This window comes from Danio aesculapii, chromosome 8 (assembly GCF_903798145.1).
Source record: "Danio aesculapii chromosome 8, fDanAes4.1, whole genome shotgun sequence".
In the NCBI taxonomy this organism is placed as follows: Eukaryota; Metazoa; Chordata; class Actinopteri; order Cypriniformes; family Danionidae; genus Danio; species Danio aesculapii.
The window spans coordinates 45,105,569-45,131,257 of NC_079442.1; the positions used below are offsets into that span (position 1 = coordinate 45,105,569).

General features: G+C 37.6%; 1 protein-coding gene across 1 annotated transcript in view; it reads right to left on the reverse strand.

Moving 5' to 3' along the window:
• Window positions 1–24,609, reverse strand: part of grm6a (glutamate receptor, metabotropic 6a) — a 167,174-nt gene extending 142,565 nt beyond the window's left edge. The window contains exons 1-2 of the mRNA XM_056464049.1: window positions 24,335–24,609; window positions 6,261–6,867 (exon numbers count right to left, since the gene is read on the reverse strand). Of these exons, the coding sequence (XP_056320024.1) occupies window positions 6,261–6,818 (558 nt within the window). The 5' untranslated portion in view covers window positions 6,819–6,867; window positions 24,335–24,609. The remainder of the gene's footprint in view (window positions 1–6,260; window positions 6,868–24,334) is intronic.
• Window positions 24,610–25,689: the final 1,080 nt, after the last annotated feature.

Below are 25,689 nucleotides of genomic sequence, written 5' to 3' on the forward strand. Positions count from 1 at the left end.
AATGTATTCATTAACATGAATAAACAATAAACAATACATGTATTACAGTATTTATTTCTCTTTGTTAACGCTAGCTAATAGAAATAAAGTGGTTCATTGTTAGTTTATGTTTATTATGTCACTAGTTTATTTTAACAAGCATAAATTTGGATTTAATCATGCATAAGTAAGTGTTGAAGTACTATTAACCCTTTCACGTGTACGATCACACCATTGTGATCAACCTTGGCTGGTCCATATGATGCGTGAAATCTAATTACAGTATGATCCAAGGCAAACTTTTTAGACCCGAGTGCCACATCAAGTTTTAAAAATTAGGTGAAGGGCCACATGTCAAATACTTCAAAAAATAACTTTTATTTATAGTGGCAGTATGCATAGAACATGTCATATCGGACAAAAACATGTCACATTAACACAAAACAGATTTTTTTTATAGTTATTATTGAGTAAAATTTACAAGTCAAATGAATTTGCACTGCTATTTATAGTCACTTATCAATCATCTTAAAACAATCAAATAATCCCTTAAAATCTAATATTAACCATAATAATAATAATAATGTAATAGTTTTTACAGTGAAGAATAGAAAAGATATTGTCTGATAGAAAAAAATCTCATTTTAACACATTAAAAATAATTCTTAAAGTTTACTATTCAGTCAACAATTACAAAAATCTAATTTGCCCTGCTTTTAGAATATATAGATCAATCATCATAAAACTTGATAAAACCACAAATCTTCGATAAAAGAACTTTTGAAAGTGGATGTATGCCTGGAAATTATATTCTGACAAAAATGAACACATTTAACCAGCAATTATTATATAATTTGAGTCAAATTCACAACAATCTAATTTGAGCTTGTATTAATATGCTCATATCAATCATTATAAAACTATGAGATAAAATGGAAGAAGAATCTTAGTCTTTGCTATTCCAAGTCATGTTATTATGAGTGTGTTAATGTGTACAATGAACCTGAAAATAAAGTTAGATAATAAAGTTCCAAGAGTGTGTGGCGTTCACTTGTATTGCATCATTAATTCACTAATTCTGAAACCAAACCGTTACTCAGAAGCAGCATTTTAAAAACTTCCTTGCGGGCCGGATGAAAGTGTTCGACGGGCCGCATATAGCCCACGGGCTGTAGTTTGCCCACCTCTGATCTAAGGTCATATGGTAAATGGAATCGGTAAAGCTTAAGAATTAGGTGGCATTTAATGTTAATGCATGGTTTCCACTACATTCATTTTTCCATGGTGGGGCGCCACACCAAAATTCATTCCGCCATGGCTACATTACCATTACAGCTTCTCATTCAAAACATTCAGTCATGGTTGTTTTGTTAATAGCGGGTTATAATCTCACCAACACGTATTAAAAGGAAAGTTAATTATAACGATGTGTAATCATAGAAGTGCTGTGCGTTTTTTGTTTAACCCTTTAAGGTGACATGCTGACTGACTGACTGGACTGACTGACAGGGTTGTGTGATGCATGAGGCCAACAAACACGGCGTATCGTTTCAGTTAAGATGCACAGTTTACATAATTATACTTTATAGATAAAGATCTATGGCTCTGCATACAATGATTTTATTTTGTTGGAGTTTATAGCCGTTTCACTTTACTTCAGGACGCATTAATGCCGCTCTGTAGTAAAGTGTCTATTGGAGATATATTAATAAATATTCCTTGCAAATCTATTGAATGTTGGAGATATACTTGTTACATAAATGCACTAAATCGCACTTCAGTAGCGTTTAGTTGAGGGGGCGTGCAATACGTTTTTTCATAGCAATCATAGCAGTAGGCGTTTACTTTCAAGTCATCAGAAAAAACTACCTAGCAAATTCAACCCAGGCTCATTCTGAAAACGTACCGCAATATGCTTTTCTGAAGAGTGCCAAATACGTCCAAGGAGGTAAGTTTTTATTTTTTTTGCAGTTATTGTTTTCGTGAATCCACTAGAGGCCGCTGTGTATGCTTTTTGAGATCTCAAATTTCTCTTGCGAGTGCCATTCACGCCTGCTGTTCTCACGTAAATCCACCAGAGGCTGCTGTCAACTGACTGACTGACAGACCGATCGACTAAATCCCTCTCCTCCTTCCCTAAACCCAACCAATGATGTTTTCAAAAGCACTGATTGACCAGTGTCCACTAACTTCCCTAAACCAAACCGACAGTTTTAAAAAGCGATATCGAGAAAAAAAAAAGCCCTCGCCTGATTTTTACCACGTTTTCAGATTTTACTACATTCTCACCCTGTTATTTACTTGTTTATTTTATTTTTTGGCTTCTGTTTTTGTCTTACACGCTTTCTGGAATCGTTCTTTGCCAGACTCGAATGCCGTCATGGTGGTCAACTCCTCTCTGCATCTCAATGCGAGTCACCGGACAAACTGGTAACAGTGAAAAAGCCGTTCGTATGGAGGTAAGAGATCAGCTGCTAGCACGAAAAGGAACGGCGTCATACCACCCTGTGGCATTCGTTTTAAAGACGAACTGCAGCCATACGTACTTCTGGCTACATAATTCGCGATCTCCAGAAATGCATATAGGGCTACGTTTTCAGAATGAGCCTATGTTGAGAAAATCAGTGCATTATCTGAAACAGCCTCAAAATCAGGGTACAAAAAAGCTTATTACTTATTACTGTTTTTGACAATAAAATCTGAGTAAACTTCATTGGTCGATCTCGAATGACAGAATAAAATGATGAAAATTCATTCATTCATTCATTTTCGTTCGGCTTAGTCCCTTAAGGATTAGAATAAAACATAATAAAGCCAGTTCAAGACCTCTTTAGAGGTTTAAAGTTTATTTTGGAGATACTTTAATGGGGTTACATCTATGGTCAAAATACACTTTAAAGTCTGCATGAAATCACAATTTACAATGTTTTTTTTGCTTGCACACATTATTAGTCTTAAGGTGAGTGATGAACCAATAAATTAATCCAACAGTTTAGTAATTTTTCTCCAAATCTAACAATTCGCTTCCACTCTTGAATGTCTGTCATTCTCTGATCATGGCAGTTTGACAGATTGGATTGAAACACGTTTAGCCACGCCCCTCCAACCTTTTTTTGTGAGTTAAAGATGAGAGGAGGAGTGCAAAAATAAAACCCCACCCCTCACTCAATATTCAGTTTCAGTTAGAAATCATCAGACTGAGATAAAAGTCTACAGCAACTTCCAGTTCATTTATTCATTCGTTTACTTTCGGCTTAGTCCCATATTTTTCAGGGGTTACCATAGTGGAATGAACCGCCAACTATTCCGACATATGTTTTACAGTGCGGATGCCCTTCCAGCCGCAACCCAGTACTGGGAAACACCCATACACACTCATTCACACACATACACTACGGCCAATTTAGTTTCTTCAATTCACCTACAGCGCATATCTTTGGACTGTGGGGAAGACCTTCTTGCTGTGAGGTGACAGGGCTAACCACTGAGCCACTGTGCCGCTCCACTTCCAGTTCACACAGACATTAATTTTCCCATTAAATATAATGGAGCATCATTTTTAGTGTGTGAAATTGTTCATTTAATGAGGTTATACATTTTATGCAGATTACTCTATAAAAATAGAATAACTTAAAACCTTATATAAACAACTTGCAAAGTATTTATGCCATTCAGAAACAATTCTTTCTTTCAGAGGTCAACAAAACCATTTATCAGGCATGTTTGAAACCTTTTACATTCTTAAACAGCTACATTAGACTCTACATGAAAGATAACATCTGGGGGGGAAATGGGGCGCTTTAAACATAAGTAACAATGACAGTATAAAGTTAGTTCAATGATGCAAAATAATAAAGCACAGTGTTTTGAAGCTGCTCTGCGAGTTTGGATGAGGATCACTAAATATGACCACTGCTCAAAGTGAATATGATATGCTGTGATAGTTTCCCCCAACATGGCAAGCATTGGTATTTGGAGATGCAGATGAAACATTTGTTGCCACAACACTTTGTAATGCCTGCCCAGTGTTCATGTGGTCCAGTGGTTGAAGCATCCCATTAAAATTCCATGAGTGCAGAACGCAATATTAATGACTGCTGCAGCAAACTGCACAAACTACCACTGCAGCATCGTTTAAGCATTAGAAGTGTGGTCAAAAAAAAACTGCATAGAATGAGAATTCACAGCTGTGGGGAATAAAAATCTGCCTAAATGCTTGCTGGATTTAAGACAAAGCAGAACTAATATTCAAGAGCCTACGGGATAGCAGAAAGCTAGAGGCCGGCAATATGATTAGTTGGTTTCTCTAATCCTTCTTGTCAATTAACGCCAGGTCCTGGCCTGTAGACATTGAGATCCTGTCAAGCGTCCATTTCATGGAAAACTGATTGGTGTAGAGGGACAGAAACAAAAGAAAGGTTGTACAAAGGAATAAAAGCTATAGGGTCAATGGGAAATCAGACATTCAGACTTACAAACATACACTGTAAAAAATATCCGTAAATTCACAGTTTTCCATATTTTGTTACTCATGTTTTATTTTTATTATTACTAATATTCTTATTATTTAGTTATTTATTTATGCTTTTTAATTGCATTGTAGGACCTTGTTCTTTTTTATGTTGAAAAGTTTGAAAAGGAGACTTTTATTGACATCTTTGTTAGTTTGAAATGATATATTGGGCCCTATCATACACCCGGCGCAATGTGGGGCAAGGCGCAACACAATTGTTGTTTGCTAGTTTCAGCTTGGCGCAAGAGTTGTTTGGATGTTTTGCGTCACACTGTTTAAATAGCAAATGCATTTGCGCTCATATGTGCGTTCTGGTGTACAAAAAAGAGGCGTGTTGAGTCGCGTTACAGGTGCGTTGCTATTTTGAGAAACTTTAATGGACTGTTCTATACACAAGAACAAAGCCGGTCTATTGTCCAGCGCAGAGCGCGTCAGTTATGCGCCTCGCTTACACATTGCTTAATACAAACAGGATGTAGAGCAATACGCAAATATCTTTACAAATGAAAAAGAATGGAAATATTAAGGATATATATAGGATATAAATATAAAAGATTAAAATATTACAAAACATATTATTTTCTAGCCTACATAAATATAAAACCTTGCTTTCATGCCTTTTTCATCACCGGGGGGGGGAGGGGGGGTTTGGCTATATATTTGAAATATACAATTTGCTTTTGTATATTGTTATCATTTTTAGCAGTATTATTTATTATATACACATTTATATTTGTTTTATTAAAAACAAGCTTAGATTTGCCCACCTGTCAGGTTTTAGACCATATGGGGCACAGCAATGAGGAGGCTCATCTCTCATTCTCACGCTACAGATGCTCTTTTTAACTGTTTTCTCTCTAGTGAAGGGTTCGGTTTTTACACTTACAAAGTCCGTCATGTAAATAGCAAATGCGCTATGGCGCGACGCAACTGACTTTTAAAGGGAATGGGAGATGAGACTATGATTGGTTTATTCTATAAACACACCTATAGCTCATTAAGAAAATAAGCTCAACCCTCTTAGACCATTTTTCCGTCCTTATATTAGCAAAAGTGGATTCTGACGCCCTTAATGTGTTTGCGCCCTGCGCTTTACACTTTGCGCATGGATCGTCAAAATAGAGCCCATTGTCTGCTTTGGACAAAAACCTGGTAATAAACCGCCAATACTTTTTTTTTGTTATTTTTCAGATTTAATTCTCTGTGTGTTATTGCACAATATATTGTTTTAAATTACTAAAGATTTAGTAATAGTCACTTTGATAAAATGCACTGTTGAATTTGCATCATCAAAAGTTGGCAGAGCAGAGATCAACATCCCATAATACTATTCATAACTGTAAATAAAGAGAAAACGTCTGTAAATCCCAAAATATGAAACTTGTTAATTAAGGGATATTGTGTCCAGTGTAGTCCTAAACTAGCTCTAGAAGTATCACTAAAATCAAAAGGGAATTGATAGGTGATGTAAATGTTGAAATTGTTGCAAGTGAAGTGGGAGTAGTGAATTGCAATTCAGTTCCAGAATTTATTTGAGGTGTTATTGGTTTCGATGTATTTGTCTATCTAATTATTTATTCTTAGATGTTTTTATTGATAAATTTTAAAGTTTCCATCAGTTTTATGGAGAGAAAAATGACAGAGACATAAACCAAAGGCAGAGATAGATAGATAGATAGATAGATAGATAGATAGATAGATAGATAGATAGATAGATAGATAGATAGATAGATAGATAGATAGACATGTAAAAAGATAGTGTTCTCACCTCGAACAGTCGCAGGACATTGGCCACCATGATGGACACAGAGCTTCCTGATGCCCCAATCACGCCCACCACGCGCTCAGGCTTGCGTATGATTGGCTGTTCTCCGTTGGAGCAGCGGATGTCAGACGTGTCTTTTTGAATGAGGGCCTGGACAAATGTCAAAGACTGTTCTAGAGCGTAAGTGTCCCTAGAACACGTATCGAGAATTCGGGCCCCAAGTGTGATGTTGGGCAGCAGATCTGGGTCGCTGTTGATCTGGTCCAGTGCGTACAGCATGGCCTCTAACCGGTGGATTCCTTTCTCTTTTTTTATTTCTCCACACGGGACTCCTGCGGGACCCCTGGAGTGGACCGGGAAAAGCCCTCCCAAAGTGATGTCCCCAGGGATTTTGATGGAATGTGGGTGCGAGTGCTGGTGAACTGATGAACACGGGCTAAGCCACACCCACAGAATCCACAGGAGGCGTGGCCATGTGGATGAGTGACAGGTGGTACAGCTTAAAACCCGGAACATCCTGACCTGATAGTCCAATGAGAATGGAGGAGGATTTGACGTCATAATCACCAAGAATCAGATATGTAAAGTCTTCATCCACTATCTGAGGAACCTGTTAAAGATAAACAAAATATGGACGTTAGGAACAAGTGTGCTACAATTGTTAGTAATGCATTTGTCTTAAAATCTTAAATAGGGATACATAATTTGCAGTAAAAATATGTATATTGCTTTTGTTCTAGTAAAAATGCCATTCATTTTTTTTTCCTTTGCCTTAGTCCCTTTATTCTTCAGGGGACGCCACAGCGAAATGAACCACCAACTTATCCATCATATGTTTTACACAGTGGATGCCCTTCCAGCTGCAACCCAGTACTGGGAAACACTCATACACTCTCACATTCACACACATACACTACGGCTTTACTCAATTCACCTAAAGTGCATGTCTTTGGACTTGTTGGGGAAATCGGAGGAAACCCACATCAACACAGGAAGAACATGCTAACTCCACACAGAAATGCCAACTGACCCAGCCCGGACTCGAACCACCAACCTTCTTGCTGTGAGACGACAGTGAACTTTTGTGTAGAACTGCACAGTTATGATTATAGTTCAATACAATATTTATTCATTTTCTTTTCGGCTTAGTCCCTTTATTAATCTGGGGTCACCACAGCGGAATGAACCGCCAGCTTATCCAGCACATTTTTTATGCAGCTGATGCCCTTTCAGCCGCAACTCAACACTGGGAAACACCCACACACTCTTGCACACGCTCACATACACTAGGGCCAATTTAACTTATTCAATTCACCTATTGCGCATGTCTTTGGATTGTGGGGGAAACCGGAGCACCCGGAAGAAACCCACGCTAACACGAGGAGAACATGCAAACTCCACACAGAACCGCAAACTGACCAAACCAAGGCTCGAACCAGTGACCTTCTTGGTGTGAGGCAAACGTGCTACCCACTGCGCCACTGTTCATCCCACTCAAAGACATTAAAGCGTGGTCCACTACGATATCAAATTATAAACTTTAGTTGATGTTTAATGTAGCAGTGTGAACATAAACAACATCTCTGAATGTAATATACTCAAAGTTCAATGAAAGGAAGACATTGGCTTTTACAGAGTTCACTTAGCAAAGCCTACAGCGAACAAAGTTTGGGGACTACAAAAAAATACATCCAGGCTAGTGGGATCACAAACATTTCAGGTTACGCACATACACCATGTCCGTACACCCTGTGCAGCGAAGGGGTGTGGCCAGAGGAGATGTAATGTTATAGCACAGAAAACTAAAATGGCGTCCAAACGTTGCTATTTCCACAGAGCTTCTTCTGTTTCTGTATTTAGGCTTCCAAAGGACACAACACAGAGAGAGCGAAGTGCTTACAATTAAATTTTGATTTTGTTCAAGAGTTATAAAAAACAGATATACTGTAGCTAGCATTTGACAAAGAGAACTTCAAGAATCTCTCCTAGTTGCTGGAATTGGTAAAAACTCCTCCAACCGATGAAGCTGCGGATTGTGAGCCACAACCTGTAAGTATTTTTATTTGTTAAAATTGATCAATTACATGCACAGTTTCTAGCATTAACAGTATGTTTGTAGCGAGGATGTAAACAATGGGAAATGCTGTTTGGCAGCGCTAACAATTTAGCTACAAATTCATATTCATCAGTCAAACCGCTCTAAACACACACAAACTTCAGCAGCGCTGCAGTGTCTTTCTATGCGGCCACTTTCCTTGCGTTCTACATCTCAAATAACAAACTTGCAAAAGATATGTGAACGTTTAATATTATGTTTTATTTTAGAGAGCAGGCGTGAGGTTCATCCTTTTCATTTTCTGTTTGATTCAGGCTCAAACTGATATGGCAAACAGCTACTCTGACTGGACTGTTTATACAATGCAAAAGCGCATGCTTGTAGGAGAGTGACGTGGTAATGTAGAGCCGATCCGCAAATCACAGCACATTATGTTAACTGACCAATCAGAGCCTCTTTAGGGCAGGCCTTTCAGAAGAACTAGGACAGGGGTGTCCAAACTCAGTTCTAGAGGGCCGGTGTCCTGGAGAGTTCAAAAAGAGATCCAACTTGCTTCAACACACTTGTCAGGAAGTTTCTAGTAAACAGGGTATATGCAGTAATCCTAAAGGTATATTCAATACTTTTTGAAGACTTTTTAAAGACCTTCTCAGAATATTTTAAGACCTCATCGCCACTTCCAAGTTCTAATCAGTATCAAACCTTTAACCTAATAAACAGTTGTAGTTAAATAACTCAACGGGACACAGCCGTGCAAGAGAACTTAGATAAGCTCGGAAGAAACAAAGCTTGAAAAAATAAATTACATGGTTGTTTTCAGGGACAGGCTTCAGCCACTGTTTAAACTTGTCTTTCTCCAACCAGGAGTATGCAAACTTACATTTTGCCGTCTGTTTCACTCTATGGTTTCGCTACATGTGGAGAGCATCACATCACCTTCCTACGTTTGTCGCAAATTACGTGATATCACCTGGATGGAGGAGCTTGGCTGGCTGCACCCCGGCTCGAACAAATCGCGTGGATCGAGCACGCCACTGTTAATATTAGGAGGAAAATAAATCTTTTTATGCTTTATTGGAGTCAAACACTTTGGACAACACTTGAACAAAATTTAAGACCTCGTAAAAACACGATTAAGACTTTTTAAATACCTTTTAAGGGCCTTAATTTTCTCATAACTGATTTATCAACTTTTAATACTTTTTAAGACCCCGAAGAAACCCTGGTATATGTAGTAAGAGCTTGAATAGCTGGTTCGGGTGTGTTTGATTAGGGTTGGAGTTAAACTGTCCAGGATACTGGCCTTCCAGGACTGAGTTTGGACAGCCCTGAACTAGGAAATATGACAGTCGTTTTCATGTTAGCTGAGTAACAGTATTTAATCAAACTAAGATACACGAACAAATAACATGATTTTCTACAAATGAAGCATGAGCACACATTGCTTTGCTTCTTATAAACACAACTAAGCCTTAAAAATACACTGTGGACCAGCCCTTTAAAACACCTTGGCAACCCTTAGCACAGAATCACCCTAAAAACCACTTTACACCAGCATAAACTTTTTCAAAGTGTCACTTATGCAAACCTTTGAGTTTTATCTTTCTTCCAATGTTCCAACTGAAATAAAGAGATTTACAACATTCTCCTTTGACAATGATCCTCCAATTAAGTTTTATGGAAGGGAAAATGGAGTGATTTGAATTTCTAGCACTCTCAAACTATCACGCACAACAGATAACACATCATAAACAACAGCAGACACAATGCGCTTTGAAAGAAAGCAGGTCTCATTCTCCAAGCGTCCGCTGGGAATGGAGCTGCATTGAAAACGCTGTGAAATGAATGGAGAGTGATATAGACTGGCGTGTAGTGAAGCTCCGGGGAATGAAGCCCAACCGCTCTGATGTGTAGTGATTGTGAGACCAGCTAGTGCCTCTCCAAAAGGGTTCAAGGGTCAATGAAAGAATGAATTTGTTCAGAAAAGCGGCGAGAGAAAAAGACTTGAGATTTGAGCTGAGCTGTAGCCGGTAGCTGAAACTTCAAGCTTCAATAAAAGAAAAGTTAACTTTGATTTCAAGGAGCGTGAAGAAGCATGCAATTCTCTATAGGATGACCATACACAGTGACTCAGAGATCCTTTAGGGAAAGATGAACAGATCTATGTGAGAATTAAAAGGTAGGATGAATCAATTAGTTAGTTAGTTAGTTAGTTAGTTAGTTAGTTAGTTAGTTAGTTAGTTAGTTACTCTCAAAAATGACTTTTGCTGTTTGTTTAAACTACTTACTTAAAATGAGTTGAAACAGCACAATTCTTGAGATTTTTTTTGGGACAACTTTATTGTTTTATGTTCAATCCACTTAAATTTGTAAAAACTGTTAAGGGTAATACTTTATTTTAATGGTCCATTTGAGTATTAGTATTGTCTGCTTAATAGAGTTGATACTGCTCCTTCAGCAGACATTTAACTGACTATAAGAGACTTTGCAAGTACATGTCAACTTACACTAACCCTAACCCCAAACCTAACAGTCTACTTATAATCTAATGAGAATTAGTTTGCATTCATTACATTGGCATGTACAGCAGATGCAATGTAACTTAAGTTCAACAAACAGACCACCAAAAAAAAGTGTGACCCTGTTAACTTAATCGATTTGTGTTGGGTCAATATGAAGGATTTGTGCGAAACACAGCATTTTTACAGTGTTAGTTAGATTGTTGGTTGTTTGGTTGGTTGATTGGTTTATTTATTGGTTGGTCAGTCAGTTAGTTAGTTAGTTAGTTAATCAATTAGTTAATCAATTAGTTAGTTAGTTCTTCTAGTAGTTAGTTAGTTACTTAATTCTTAAGTTTTTTAAGAAAACATATTGTTTTATGTTCAATCTACTTAAATCTGTGAATCAGAATCAGAATCAGTTTTATTGCCAAGTGTGCTTCACACACACAAGGAATTTGTTTTGGCTACAGAAGCTTCCAGTGTACATAAAGTGACAAGTGACCAACACAAAATAAATATTAAAAAAAAAAAAAAAAAACATTAAACGGATGCGGTTAGTCAAGAAACCTGGATGTTGAATTGTGTGTACAGATTGTTATAAATATACAGGTTATAAGGTGCTGTGTACAAGTGCGAATGTAGAAAGTATTGCATTGTATATTGATATAAGGTGCTGTGTACAAGTGCGTATGAGAAAGTATTGCACATATTTATTGCACAGTAGGGGAATATTTAACTGTTCATAAGGTAGACAGCCTGAGGAAAGAAACTTTTCCTGTGTCTGGCTGTTTTTGTGCTTGGTGCTCTGAAGCGCCGACCAGACGGTAACAGTTCGAACAGGTAGTGTGCTGGGTGTGAGGCGTCCAGGGTGATTTTGCGAGCCCTTTTACTCACTCTGGAAGAGTACAGTTCTTGAAGTGTAGGAAGGGTAGTGCCAGTGATTCGTTCAGCAGTCCGGACTATTCGCTGTAGTCTACGGAGGTCGGTTTTGGCAGCTGAGCCGAAAACTATTAACTTAATCGATATGTGTTTGAGGGCTGCACGGTGGCGCAGTGGGTAGCACGATCACCACACAGCAAGAAGGTCACTGGTTTAAGCTTCGACTGGGTCAATACACACTCATTCACACACATACACTACAGACAATTTTATCTTACCTAGTTCACCTATAGCGCATGTCTTTGGACTTATGAGGGAAACCGCCAACACAGGGAGATGGGCATCCGCTGTGTAAAATATATGCTGGATAATTTAGCGGTTCATTCCGCTGTGGTGACCGCAGATTAATAAAGGGACTAAGCCGAAATGAAAATGAATGAATGAATGAATGAATTATTATTTTTATTACTACTACTACTACTACTACTACTACTACTTCTATTGTCAATAAACTGAATAAATGAATAATTTATTCATTTACAAAAATATTTATTTATGTATATTAAGGATGCATGAAATGCCAGACTTTAATTTAGTCTTAAATAAGTCTTGAATATAAATATAAAATAATAATAAATCATAAAAACACTTAATATCCATTAGAAATATCATATTCTGAGCCATAATGTGGAAATGACAGTGATGGAAATTACATTTATAATAAAAACACATAAAAGTAATTTAGTAATTACACACAAATAAATATTAATGTTATTATCAAACAGCAAAATAAATGATTTTTTACATTAAATCATTAATTTTCCTATGGCTTAGTCTCAATTTCAGAGGTCGCCACAGCCGAATGAAGCACCAACTATTTCACCATATGTTTTATGCAGCGGATGCCCTTTCAGCTGCAACCCAGTACTGGGAAACACCCATACACTCTCACATTCATACACTACGGTCAATATAGTATCCAATTTACCTATAGCGCATGTCTTTGGACTTTGGGGGAAACCGGAGCACCCAGAGGAAACTCACGCCAACATGGGGAGAACATGCAAACTCGACACAGAAATGCCAACTGACCCAGCCGAGACTCGAACCAGCGACCTTCTTGCCGTGAGGCGTCAGTGCTAACCACTGAGCCACCGTGCCACCTGATTTGCTTTTACATTTATTTACAAAATATTTAATAATTTGTGTTAGGGATGTTTGTAAGGCCAGAAAAATCAATAAACTGTAAAATATAATTATAAAACATATAAATTAAAACACATTAAAACAAAATATTGAGAAGTAGCAAAACAATTCAAAAAAATAATGTAAAAAGCGTTAATATGACTCCCATCTAAGATTTTAACATCACCAGCATTGATCACTGAGTCAGACTTCAAAGGTCAACATGTATTCTTTACTGAAACATGAATTTAAAAATGTACAACAGTACATTTATTTAAGACGACACACAATGCAGCAAGAGATGTGATCATGTCGCGTGCCGCTGTTTGAGATCTTCCCTGTGACAACCTACATACCGCTTAAATAAATTAGACTATATAGAGTACACAGTCGTGTGCGGTACACAAGAACTCCATTCTGAACACAAGCCATGGTTTATGTAGGAGAGCGCAAGGATAAATCATCTGGGCTGCATCTGACAGCTTTCAGAAGCTCTTAGTAGCAAGGCATTACATTTTGATGAAAATTTTACATCACACTCCAGAGCACATAGCTGCAGCTGCGGCATCTGCTTTTTTTTTTTTGCTGCAGTTACTTCGCGTTTGCTCAAAAACTGCACATCTACACAGTGACAGGTGTTCAGCGGGAACTCCAGATATCGAACGCTGCTGCTACAGTTCCTTATGAGCCTGGATTGCATTTACAGTAGGAACTGGATATTGCATTTGCTTCGAATAGCCTAATCAAATTCTGAACCGTTTTTTTGGCTTGCCCAGAAGGATTTTTCCTCACGGATTTCTTTAAATTCATTTTAGCTTACATGAAATCAGACTGAATATCTCCAACAAAGGAATAACCCTCCCTTACTGTTATCGCAAATATCTTTCCTGAAGAAATGCGTGTGTTCAAAGCACCCCGCTGCTACATCCGAAATTAAAAGACATATTTAATATTGCAAACTAATTGTACGGTAAGTGGGTTCATTTCCTCATGAGGAGTCATTTGATTCCGGGCTGGCACTAAAAAGGCACGACGTCAGATGGTAATCGAAGGAGACAAGCTCTTCCCTGCACTCTCTCTGGTAAATATCATTTTCACGGTGATAAAACATCATTCGGAGCTGTTAAACATAATGGGCTGTTTCAATAATCCATGGTGGCATCATCTAATCACAGTAATCACTGTTTGTGAAGGGCTGCGCATGGATGGCGTTCGGATGCATGCGGAAATGTGGCATTAAGACCGCTTTGTGCTTTCAGATAGGGCAAACGGTTTTCACAGGACACTTCCCAATGGTTATCCCATCTACACTCAAACAGCAAACCTGCAAACAAGCATTAAAGTGAGAGTTCAACCAAAAATGAGCATTGTGTCATAAATTACTCACCCTCCATTTGTTCTAAACCTGTTTAAAGGTAAATTGGTTTTTGTTGAAAATGTCTTCACATCGCAAAAGCAATCATTAAGGTAAATGAAGATATTTTAGATGAAATCGATAGATGAGGCCAACAATCCTGAGATGTTCAATTTCCATAAAAGGAAACCAAAACATTGTCAAAACAGTTCATTGATTTAAATTTAATCATATAAAGCTCCAAGAATGTGTTTGTGTGCCAAAAAAACTTAAAATACTATTTTGTTCACCTATATTGTCTTTCTATATTGTCCATGTTCCAGTCAGGATGCACGTTTACTATAGGCACTTGGGCAGTATAATGTATTGCTATTAGGAGTCAACTAGGGTTGAGTCGATAGACGATGCAATTGGCCAATAGACATCACGATGCTGAGCCAGCATCGCCATCCTTCACACTTAAAAATTACACATTTAGGCCCTGTTTACACGTATACAACTTAGTTTTAAAATAGCATTTTAAAACGAAAACAATCCACGTCCACACTGGCGTTTCACTAAGCATTTCTGAAAAGCCCTCTCTCGACACTATACCGCTGAAAACGCACATCACGTGGCCACACACACACACACACTATGGCATGCAATGCAGCATATGTGCACGTCTGAGCTCCAGCAGTCAGCGGGTGCTTTGAGCACAAAACCCCAGAGAGCAGTGCACGTCGTACAGTTTATCAAGGATGTACTGCTGGATCGCATCTCACTATAGTTGTTAAACCTGATATTTAATCTTGTCTCTATCTAACGACTCTTCTGTCTTTTGAATCTATCAGGTAACGTGTCACAGTGTCAGTACACTGCTTCAATCTTTCCCTTCCGCGCTTGTACTTGGTAATTTTAGTAAAAATCTCAGATACTGTTGGTTGGTTGCTGTTGGTTGTGCACCTTTTTTACCAACCAAGTTTTGTCGACGCCATTATAACGACACAGATCACTCTGCCTATTCATACCAGAGTCCCGTGGAAAAAGTGATTGACAGGTGGTAATTTGTGTGTAACTTATCTTTATATATTTATGATTTGTTTATGGGTAAAACGGGTCAGGTAGTTGAAACGGTAGGTTACAAATAATTAATTCTTTATGATTTATTCATTAATAATTAATTCACCGCTGCACATTAGACACTGTACGATGCCAAATTGGTCAACATCGCCCAACCCTAGAGTCAACAGTGTAAAACACAAGCATCTTGTTGCTCATAGTGAAACCGCACATTGAACTGATGCAGAAAATATAGGCAAATGGTCACATTGATATATGGAGGATGAGGGAGCTCTCAGATCTTCATTTGTATTCTGATAACGAAGGAAGATAACAGGGGATTTGACCGAAATGAGGTTGTATAATTATTTGTAGAAATTTCCTTTTTGGGTGAACTAAACCTTTAATCTAAATGTAATTATATGTATTTATATTGTATGTGAAAGGCATATGACCAGACAAACTTCATTTTATCAAAATGTTTGGTCCAAACATTACAGTAGGCTGTCCTACTTTCCTGTCAATGTGGATTTGCACACCGCTGCACGCCCTACTCACGCGAAACGGTCAGGCCATCTTTCCAGTTCTGAAAACAAGAAGCACACGGGACTGCATCTTTGTTGACTTTTGAAAATCCAAGTGAGCTGCGCTTTTTATGTTGCTAGGCAACCACAGTATCAGCAATCTTAGTGCTGTTGCGCATGACATCGGGAAATTTTTCCAAACAGAGTTGACTTATTTTTAACTGCATGTTAACAAGGCACTCTATCAAAAAAAGTAAGGTGCAGCAGATGGTTAGAAAGCAAAGCACCCCAGGCGAAAAAAAAAGCAAGCAAACATTTGCTGCCAATAAAACATTTAAAAATGGCACGTTTCACTGCAAAAACATGTCACAGCAAGAACGTCACCGGTTCAAGTCCTTAACAGGCTAGTTGTAATTTCTGTGCGGAGTCTTCATGTTCTCCCCGTGCTCGCGTGGGTTTCTCCCCCGGTTCTCCAGTTTCCACCCACAGTCCAAAAACATGCGTCATAAGTGATTTGATCAATCTAAATTAGCACTATAGTCGAGCTCTTCTCCAGCAGAATATCTCTATATAGCAATTTATAATCTGTCATCAGCCCTAAATAAGGGGGGAGTTCATCAAGATCTACCTGAGCTCAAACTCCCCTCTTTCCCTGAAAACGAGAGGGAGCCCCAGTCTCAAGGATCTTATGAGCTCAGGGCTCTCTCCCGGCACAGCATGCCAAACACGCTTTATAATCAGTCATCAGCTAAGTGTGAACTCTTGAAATTTGTTTAATTTAGAGTCGAATAGCCTCCTACTGCCAGCACATTTAAAAATGTTGGACAAACAGCTCCTGGTCACGCTTCTGGCGTTCCACAAAAGTCGCACTCTCATTGAAAACTCAGGACAAAACATTTTGTTGGACACACATCTATAATGTTTTCTCACTGGTGAATGAGACATGCTGTAATCTCCTTTGTCTTGTCACTTTTGGTCTCAGGTCACATTTGCATGTGCAAGTTTATGTTTTTTGAAGGAGACATGGGTTTGAACAGTGATTATCCAGGGCAGGCAGTATCTTTAGCTTTTGGCAACTGCTAGCCACTCTGAAATTGCCTACCCTACCTTTAAATTTTGAAGGTTTCAAAGACCTACATAACATTTGAATCTGGTAACCATTGGCTTTAATATTCCATAGTAGCTAGTAATATTTTTCTACTATTCATGTCAGTTTATTTAAAGTATTTTCTTCTGTGTTCAACAGAGAGAAAAAAAACTGGTTTGGAAAAACTTAAAGGTACGTAGATGGTGAGTACATTTTCATTTTTGAGTGAACTATCCCTTAAAAAGCAACCTATGCAAAAGCCCACAGCAGCATCTGAATGATAAAAAGCAGCATGTTTATGAGGCATTTCAAAGGGAAAATAAAATGCTTTCTAAATCATTTGCACATCAGAGGCAGCTAATATGACGAGGTTGTAGTCAATAACAGCAGTACAGAGACCATTATACTGGATTTCAGTCATCCACTGTGAGTTTAACTTTGCCTTTAGTACATGTATTTAAATTAAGTATTATACGACTCTAAAGGATTTAAGTAGAAACCCAATTATTAGGATTTGGGTCCACAAAAAACATTTTTTAAAAGAATAATCATTCATTCCTTATCACAATTTCTTTAATCCCTGCACCAAAAAAACATTTGCGATTGTATTTTCATATCATGTTCGACTAAAATCTCAATTCCATTTCGTTGTCTGTGAACAGAGGCTCTGTTAATGCTTTTTAAAATTCATCAGCTGAAACTATTAATGCCCATTCGGGTGTCTGGGCTTGTGACAAATGGTGAGGTCATTCCCAGCGTGACACACTTACTCAAAATAATGTGATCACTCTTCAGAAATGAAGGGCTGGAATAATGGATAATACAACAAATCACCAGGGGCTTTTTTCCCTTCATATTAGACCTAAATCTTACAGCTGATACCCATTAGGAGCCGTTGGAGAGAAGTTTGAGAGAACTCATTGTGAAATGACAGTCTTGATGGAGTCAAAGTGACCTCGCACACACAAAAAGAGGGTGTCGCATGCAGGAATTGTACCTGGATTAAGATGGACCACTCTGTGATAATGAGGTCAGCAGTTCAGATATATAAGCTCAGGTTCTTCCAATAGACTGTACTCTGCAACAGTCGTGGAGACTTTTGAAACCTCATTCATCTTCTTGTTACCCTTGATATGAGGTCGCAATCGGGATGTAATAGACGAAAGAAAATTCAGCAAATTTTCCATTGTATAGAAATCAAGACAAAGCCACATCAAAATATGGACCATTTTCAATGTGTGCACTCTTTGGTGACATAATGATGCATAAAAAGACAAGTAACAGTCCGTATCAGACAAAAGGGTGAATCTAGAATGCACCATGGGTCCCTTCAGAATCATAAAATGAAATACACTATGGTCTTGCAGAATTCACTGATAAGTAAAAAAGCATATGAAGTGTTAGATTCACAACCTTTCAGAAACTTTCTGTTGAATTGCATTGAGACTATGCTATAATGATATGCAGTATTGGGGTTGCCTGATTGCATGCTTTCCTCTCACTAATAAAACTGGTGAGAAAACAGCTGTTAAAAAGCATCTGATTGAGATATGGATGTTTGCACAAGCTCTGGAATTTGACAATCTATAGTCCAGGGGTTCTCAACCTTTTCACTTTGGGGCCCACTTTTTTCCCAGATAAATTTTTTTGTGTATGTGTGTATGTAAATTATGTATAATTATATATAAAACAAAAAAAATCAATATATATATATATATATATATATATATATATTATTTTTTATTTTATTTTTTTAACACAGATTCAAAAAGAACCACAAGTCAACAGGGACATTGTTAAAGGCTAGCTTCTGCTTTCTTTAAACCGGACTGACTGAATATCTACTATTAAAATATCTCCTATTAAAAAATATACAGAAAATGTAAAATACAGTGAAACTCTCTAAATCTTTTGAAACGTGTCGATCTGATGGCGGTTGACTGGATATTATTGGAAGATCGCTGACAGGAACCATGAACAGCTCTGCCAGAGCGCGTCTGAAGCTCATATGCAAGTTTATTTTACATTCTATGACAGAAACACCATTGAGCCTTGCTAGATCCTCCTGTATGGGCATGCGTCCGTTATAAAACACTCACAGGACATTAATTTGGACAACTATGTGGATATTTTAAATAGTTTCCAGAAAAATACACAAAGACAGCCTTTCACTTCACGCATAATATTAGTTAGTGAATGAGCAGACTTACATGTACTAGTTGCAGATGCGATCATGAGGCTGTTTTTGTGTCGGGTTTGAAGTAATTAATCAGAGAACAGAAGAAAGTGCTTTATTTCGATAATTTTAATTTAGCATATTAATAATGAAATCCAAAAACTATACTATAATATTGAGAGTTTATTTTAAGCTATCTCGCGGCCCACCTGCAGGATCGCTGAGGCCCACTAGTTAAGAATCCCTGATCTAGTCGATTCATGTTGCATTTATTTATGCAGTACTTTATATAATCTATAGGCTGTCACACACCGGATGCGCCACGGCGCGCAGATAATAGTTGAAAGTATTGCACACCAGACACCCTCATTCGTATGCTATTTTAAACTAAATTATTCAGATGACGCTCTGTGGCGCGGCAGAAATATGAACAGTGTCCTGAGTCGTGGCTGGGCGCCGCAGACAGCTGCCGACTTGCGACGCCGGTGTGTGTACCCTGATAGAAACCTATGTTTTGAATTCTGAAATGTATGGCGCTGTGTGGCACTATGCGGCGCTTCTGGTGTGTGACCCCCTTTAAGCAGACAAACATTAAATAAATACATCTGACCAATGGCAGATGTTTACCAATTACAATAAACTTTTTATGGAATATTTGCTTTTTCAAGCATATTCCCATTATCAAAAAGAAACTTTATTTACATCTGTTTTGTTTCTAAATGACATTCTTCATTCATAGTAATTATTTCAAAGCAGCATTTTAAATTATTTACTAATAGCATTTTTGCAGAACTCTTAAAAGCAATCCAGGCTCATTATTGATATGTGCCCCTGCACACATTTCAGAAAAAGTGCTAAATATTTCCCAGGAGGTTCTTATTTGCAGTTTTTGTTTTCGTGAATCCACCAGAGGCCGCTGTGTATGCTTTTTCAGATCTCACATTTCTCTCGTGAGTGTCATTTGCGTCTGCTGTTCTCGCGTAAATCCACCAGAGGCCGCTTTCGACTGACTGAATGACTGACTGGTCAAGACGATCTGCTGCAGTTCAAACAGCATCAGAATGGGGAAGAAAGGTGATTTAAGTGTCTTTGAATTGTGGCATGGTCGTTGGTGCCAGATAGGTTGGTCTAAGTATTTCATAAACTGCTGATCTACTGGGATTTTCACACACAACCATCTCTAGGGTTTTCAAAGAATGATTCGAAAAAGAGAAAATATCCAGTGAGTGGCAGTTCTGTGGGCACAAATGCCTTGTTGATGCCAGGACAGAGGAGAATGGCCAGACTGGTTCGAGCTGATAGAAAGGCAACAGTAACACAAATAAACACTTGTTACAATCGAGGAATGCAGAAGAGCATCTCTGAACACACAGCACGTTGCCTGGTCTGATGAGTCTCAATTTCTGCTGTGACAATCGGATGGTAGTGCCAGAATTTGGCATCAACAACATGATGGATCCATCATGCCTTGTTTCAAGTGTTCAGGCTGGTGGTAGTGATGTAATAGTGTGGGGGATATTTTCTTGCCACACTTTGGGCCTATTGGTACCAATTGAGCATCGTGTCAACACCACAACCTACCTGAGTATTGTTGCTGACCATGTCCATCCCTTTATTACCACTGTGTACCCATCTTCTGATGGCTTCTTCCAGCAGGATAACGCGCCCTGTCATAAAGCACCAATCATCTCAGACTGGTTTCTTGAGCATGGCAATGAGTTCACAATACTCAAATAGCCACCACAGTCACCAGAACTCTAATAGAGCACCTTTGCAATGTGGTGGAACGGGAAATTCGCATATAATATTTCCAGTATCTTGTTGAATCTATGCCACGAAGGATTAAGGCAATTCTGAAGGCAAAAGGAGGTCCAACCTGGTTCTATTTAGGGGTACCTAATCAAGTGGCCAGTGAGTGTGTATATATATATATATATATATATATATATATATATATATATATATATATATATATATATATATATATATATATATATATATATATATATATACACTGAAAACTCAATTTAAGGATTTTGATTTAATAAATTATTTTAAGGATTTTAAATTAAGTATTAAAAAAAATTAAATCCTATGTATACATTTTTGGGTCGTTTTTTTACATATTTGTCCTTTTAAGTCTGTAAATATGTGCATTTTTGGGCCCAATCAGAGCTATCATTGCTTAATTTTTTAATCATTGCCTGGCTTTTATGGCCATGGTGTATGCCTTAAAAAGTTTCAAGCTGTCATGATGTGCAAAAAAATAAATAAAATCACTTCTGTCATAAAAGATTTTCCATGAGCTCTTGCTGATTTTTCGAGGGCCGTCTCACATAGCACACGTTATCAGACGAGAGATCACACACTGTGAATCCCTGACATTATACGAGAGGGCACAGCGAGCAGCTACACCGCTTTTGCAAACATCCCTGACGACATATGACATTGTTCACACAAACGTTAGACTTTTAAATGCTGACCTCTCATGCACAGCAGCATGACGCAGCCGACAGGGGGTTCACTGTTGCAATGATAATTCAAAGAGACTCCAGAGACCTCATAGCATGGATTAAAAAACTAGGAATTCATCCTACAGGCAACGGAAAGCGGATCAAAAGAGCTTCGAGACACATGCAGAAGTCATCTATATTACAATGCATGTCAGAGTCTAACAAGATCTACTTAACTCCTCTTTTGTGTAGTCATGATGGACACATCAAGGCCTATAATAATACCCTTCATTATGAAATCTGCATTATCCATTAGTTCCATAAGTCAGTGTAGTCCCATATGTATGATATGTGTTATCATGTGCTCGCTCTCTTCTAAACAATGCTTAATAGAGGCAGGTAAGTTGACAAAGGCTGTACAGCATGCATCGATAAATCATATGTTAATAAATGTGTGAATCTTTTTCTCTGCTACTTTGTAAAGCAATTCTCAATCCCATTTCTTTCCTTTATGTTTGTCTTGAGATTGCTCTTTGTGTATTATATGCAGACATTGTGGAAAATGTGCATTTTCAGCAGTATTTGACTGACAGTTTCATTTACAGTCACTATTAAGACAGGTAAGTGTCACATTTTAACATAAAATACATTCAAAGCATGATGGGAATGCCAGAAATTTGAATACAGCTGAATAAAGCTAAACACTTTATAATGATGTGCATCAATCATGATAACAAACAACATCATGTTGTATAATGCTCAACATTCATTCATTTTCCTTCGGCTTAGTGCCTTTTTCCATCAGGGGTCACCACAGCGGAATGAACCGCCAACTTATCTTCAGCATATGTTTTACACAGTGGATGCCCTTTCAGCTGTAACCCAGAGCAAAGAAAAACCCATACACATTCACTCATTCACACACATACACTACGGTCAATTTAGTTTATTCGATTCACCTGTACCACACGTCTTGGGGGGGGGGGTGCTGGGGTGGTTGCGTGGGTGCTTAACATTTATATAAAAATATATAATATAATATAATATAATATAATAGAATATAATATATTATAATATAATATAATATAATATAATATAATATATGACAATTAAAAAGTATTATGTTCAGGTAATTTTTATGAATTAATGTGTCACACCTATGCAATTATTGTTATTAGCCTATAGCCCACCATATAGTATTGAATGATTTCATAAACATTTACCAAACTCAAGGTATTTACATCAAAGTATTTAATATAATACCACATATAACAACAAAATAATGTCCCAAAAGATGTAATTACTACATTTTTCCCCCAAAATCAATTACCATTGTACAATTATCTTTTCAGAAGGCATATGGTACGCAGCAATGGTCCTAAATCATAAGCTATCATCATAACAGTGTGCAAAACCATGGTTATAATATGGTAACTATAAGGTCCCTACAGATATATCCATGTGATATTTTCGAAAACCACCATTTAACACTTACAGTACTTCATGGTTTTACTACAAATAAAATCAAAAACCTATTGTAGTTAATGGTGTCCACAAGTTAAAAACCTAGTTTAACCATGGTATTGTAAAACTGTAGTTATACAAGTTGGTTAATATGCCAAATGAACATGGTTAATACACTTATACTATAATAAAACCATGCTTCATTCTCATAAGGAATAGTTTTTGAACTAGACAACCGCATTAATAACATTGAAATTGGGAAACGCAACAGAAACACGATAACAAGAATGCATGGATATCACATAACTTATAAAAAAGTGAACACAAACAACATCATGTTGTATAATGCTCAACAATCATTCATTTTCCTTTGGCTTAAACCCTTTTTCCATCAGGGGTCACCACAGCGGAATGAACTGCCAACTTATCCAGCATATGTTTTACACTGCGAATGCCCTTTCAGCTGTAACCCAGTACTGAGAACATCCATACAACACTCTCGCATTAACAATCTGTACAACATGTCTTTGGACTGTGAGGGTGCTCAACATTCATATAAAAATATATAATATGATATAATATAATATATGACAATAAAATGTAATATGTACCGTAATTTTTATGAATTAATGTGTCATGCCTATGCACATTTAAAAATATTGTAAATAGCCTATAGCCCACCATATAGTTCGGAATGATTACATAAACATTTACCAAACTTAAGGTATTTACATAAAATTATTTAACAGAATACCATATATAAACAAAAAATAGTGTCCCAAAATATGACATTACTACTTTTTCTCCCCAAAATCAATTACCATGGTAAAATGATCTTATCAGAAGGCATATCCATGGTACGCAATGGTCCTAAATCATAAGCTATCATCATAACAGTGTGCAAAACCATGGTTATAATATGGTAACTCTATAACGACCCTATTGATATTATCGATAACCAACATTTAACACATATAGTACTTCATGGTTTTACTACAAATAAAAACCTATTGTAGTTAATGATGACCACAATTTAAAAAAACGAGTTTCACCATGGTATGGTAAGACTGTAGTTATACAAATTAGTTAATACGCCAAATAAACATGGCTAATACACCTATACCATAATAAAAACATGGTTAATTTTGGTAAGGAATAGTTTTTGAAGTAGACAACCACATTATTAACAAAGAAATTGGGAAACGCAACAGAAACACGAGAACAAGAATGACACTTTCACACAGACATCAAATAACTTACTAAAAAGTGGACACAAACGATATAGATAATCATAAACACACGATAGGCGACGAAAACCGAAACTTATAATCCAATTATTGAGCGCCCATTTATTTACCTGTTCATCCTGATGTGGAACTTTCTCCAGGAGTCAGTCGAGACATCCTCTCATCAATCCCTCGAAAACATCACGACTCTCTCAAACCACCAGCAGACTTTTCCAGTTGTTAAATTCAGCTGTTACCTTAAAAACAAATCACCTATGACCTGTTTAAGGAAAGCGCGGGGTTTTTCTTCATGCTTTCTTTTATTCATTCAGCGTGGAGATCCGTTCAGTCCGCGTCCCCGCGCGCGCTCACCGCGTTTTCCCCATGAAATGAGATTCATATCGAACATAACAATATTTCTCAACACTGTGCCGCTTCTAATCTCTATCAAATTTGTTAAAAGCTCGATTCCCCTCCCTCTCTTGCTCTCACTCCCTCAGTATGTGTGTGTGTGACTCTCTCTCTCTCTCTCTCTCTCTCTCTCTCTCTCTCTCTCTCTCTCTCTCTCTCTCTCTCTCTCTCTCTCTTTTCTCACTCCTCGTATTCTGTCACTCTGTTTTGGTCACTCTGCCCCTCATGTTCTGTTTAGGGGGGTTGCTGTTTATTTTCGTCTTTTATTAGACTTTTCTGAAGTCCATTTTCCTGGGGACTTCAAGAACAATCCTTTTATTGGAGGAGTATTTCTGAACAGTGCCTTTGTGGTGAACAGAGCTTTAAAGCTTTAATAAACTTCTCAGCGGGCACCTTGATGTCAAAACGACATCAAATAGACATCAGGCATGACGTCAAAAACACGTCAAATATGCTAATCGATTTAACGTCAAATCCTTGACGTCCATTTGGCATCTACACTTTGATGCCCACCAAAATGACAACACAAAAATGATAAAGAGACAGTTTATAAAAGCATACAAATAACACATTTACACTGCTGTTTATATGCCTAAAATGCAAGTAAATGACCTTGATCATCAAATTTTACAACTAACATTGCCCAACAGGCACAGGACGTCAACATGACATCAGATTGACGTTGTACCCCAACATCGTGGGATGTTGCATTTTGATGGGAAATGAAAATCAGGTTGACGTCAGAACCCAACGTCAGGCCAACAGCAATGTCCAATGTCGAACAGATGTTGCATTTTGGTCACTTACCAACGCAACTTAAAAACAACAAAATATCAACGCCTATCGATGTTACAGCTTGACATTTTGTGGACGTTACTATGACGTCTACCAGACGTTGAGTTTTGGTTGCCATACTTGACAAGTAAATGTCAGTATTTTACGTCTATAGGTCATTGGTTTAAGATGTTTACATTGTCCTGAGACACTGGCGACCTAAATCTAACCTAATTTTAACATCTTATGATGTTGTGTGTCTGCTGGCTGGAGTCAAAATAATCATCAAAATCCTGTAATT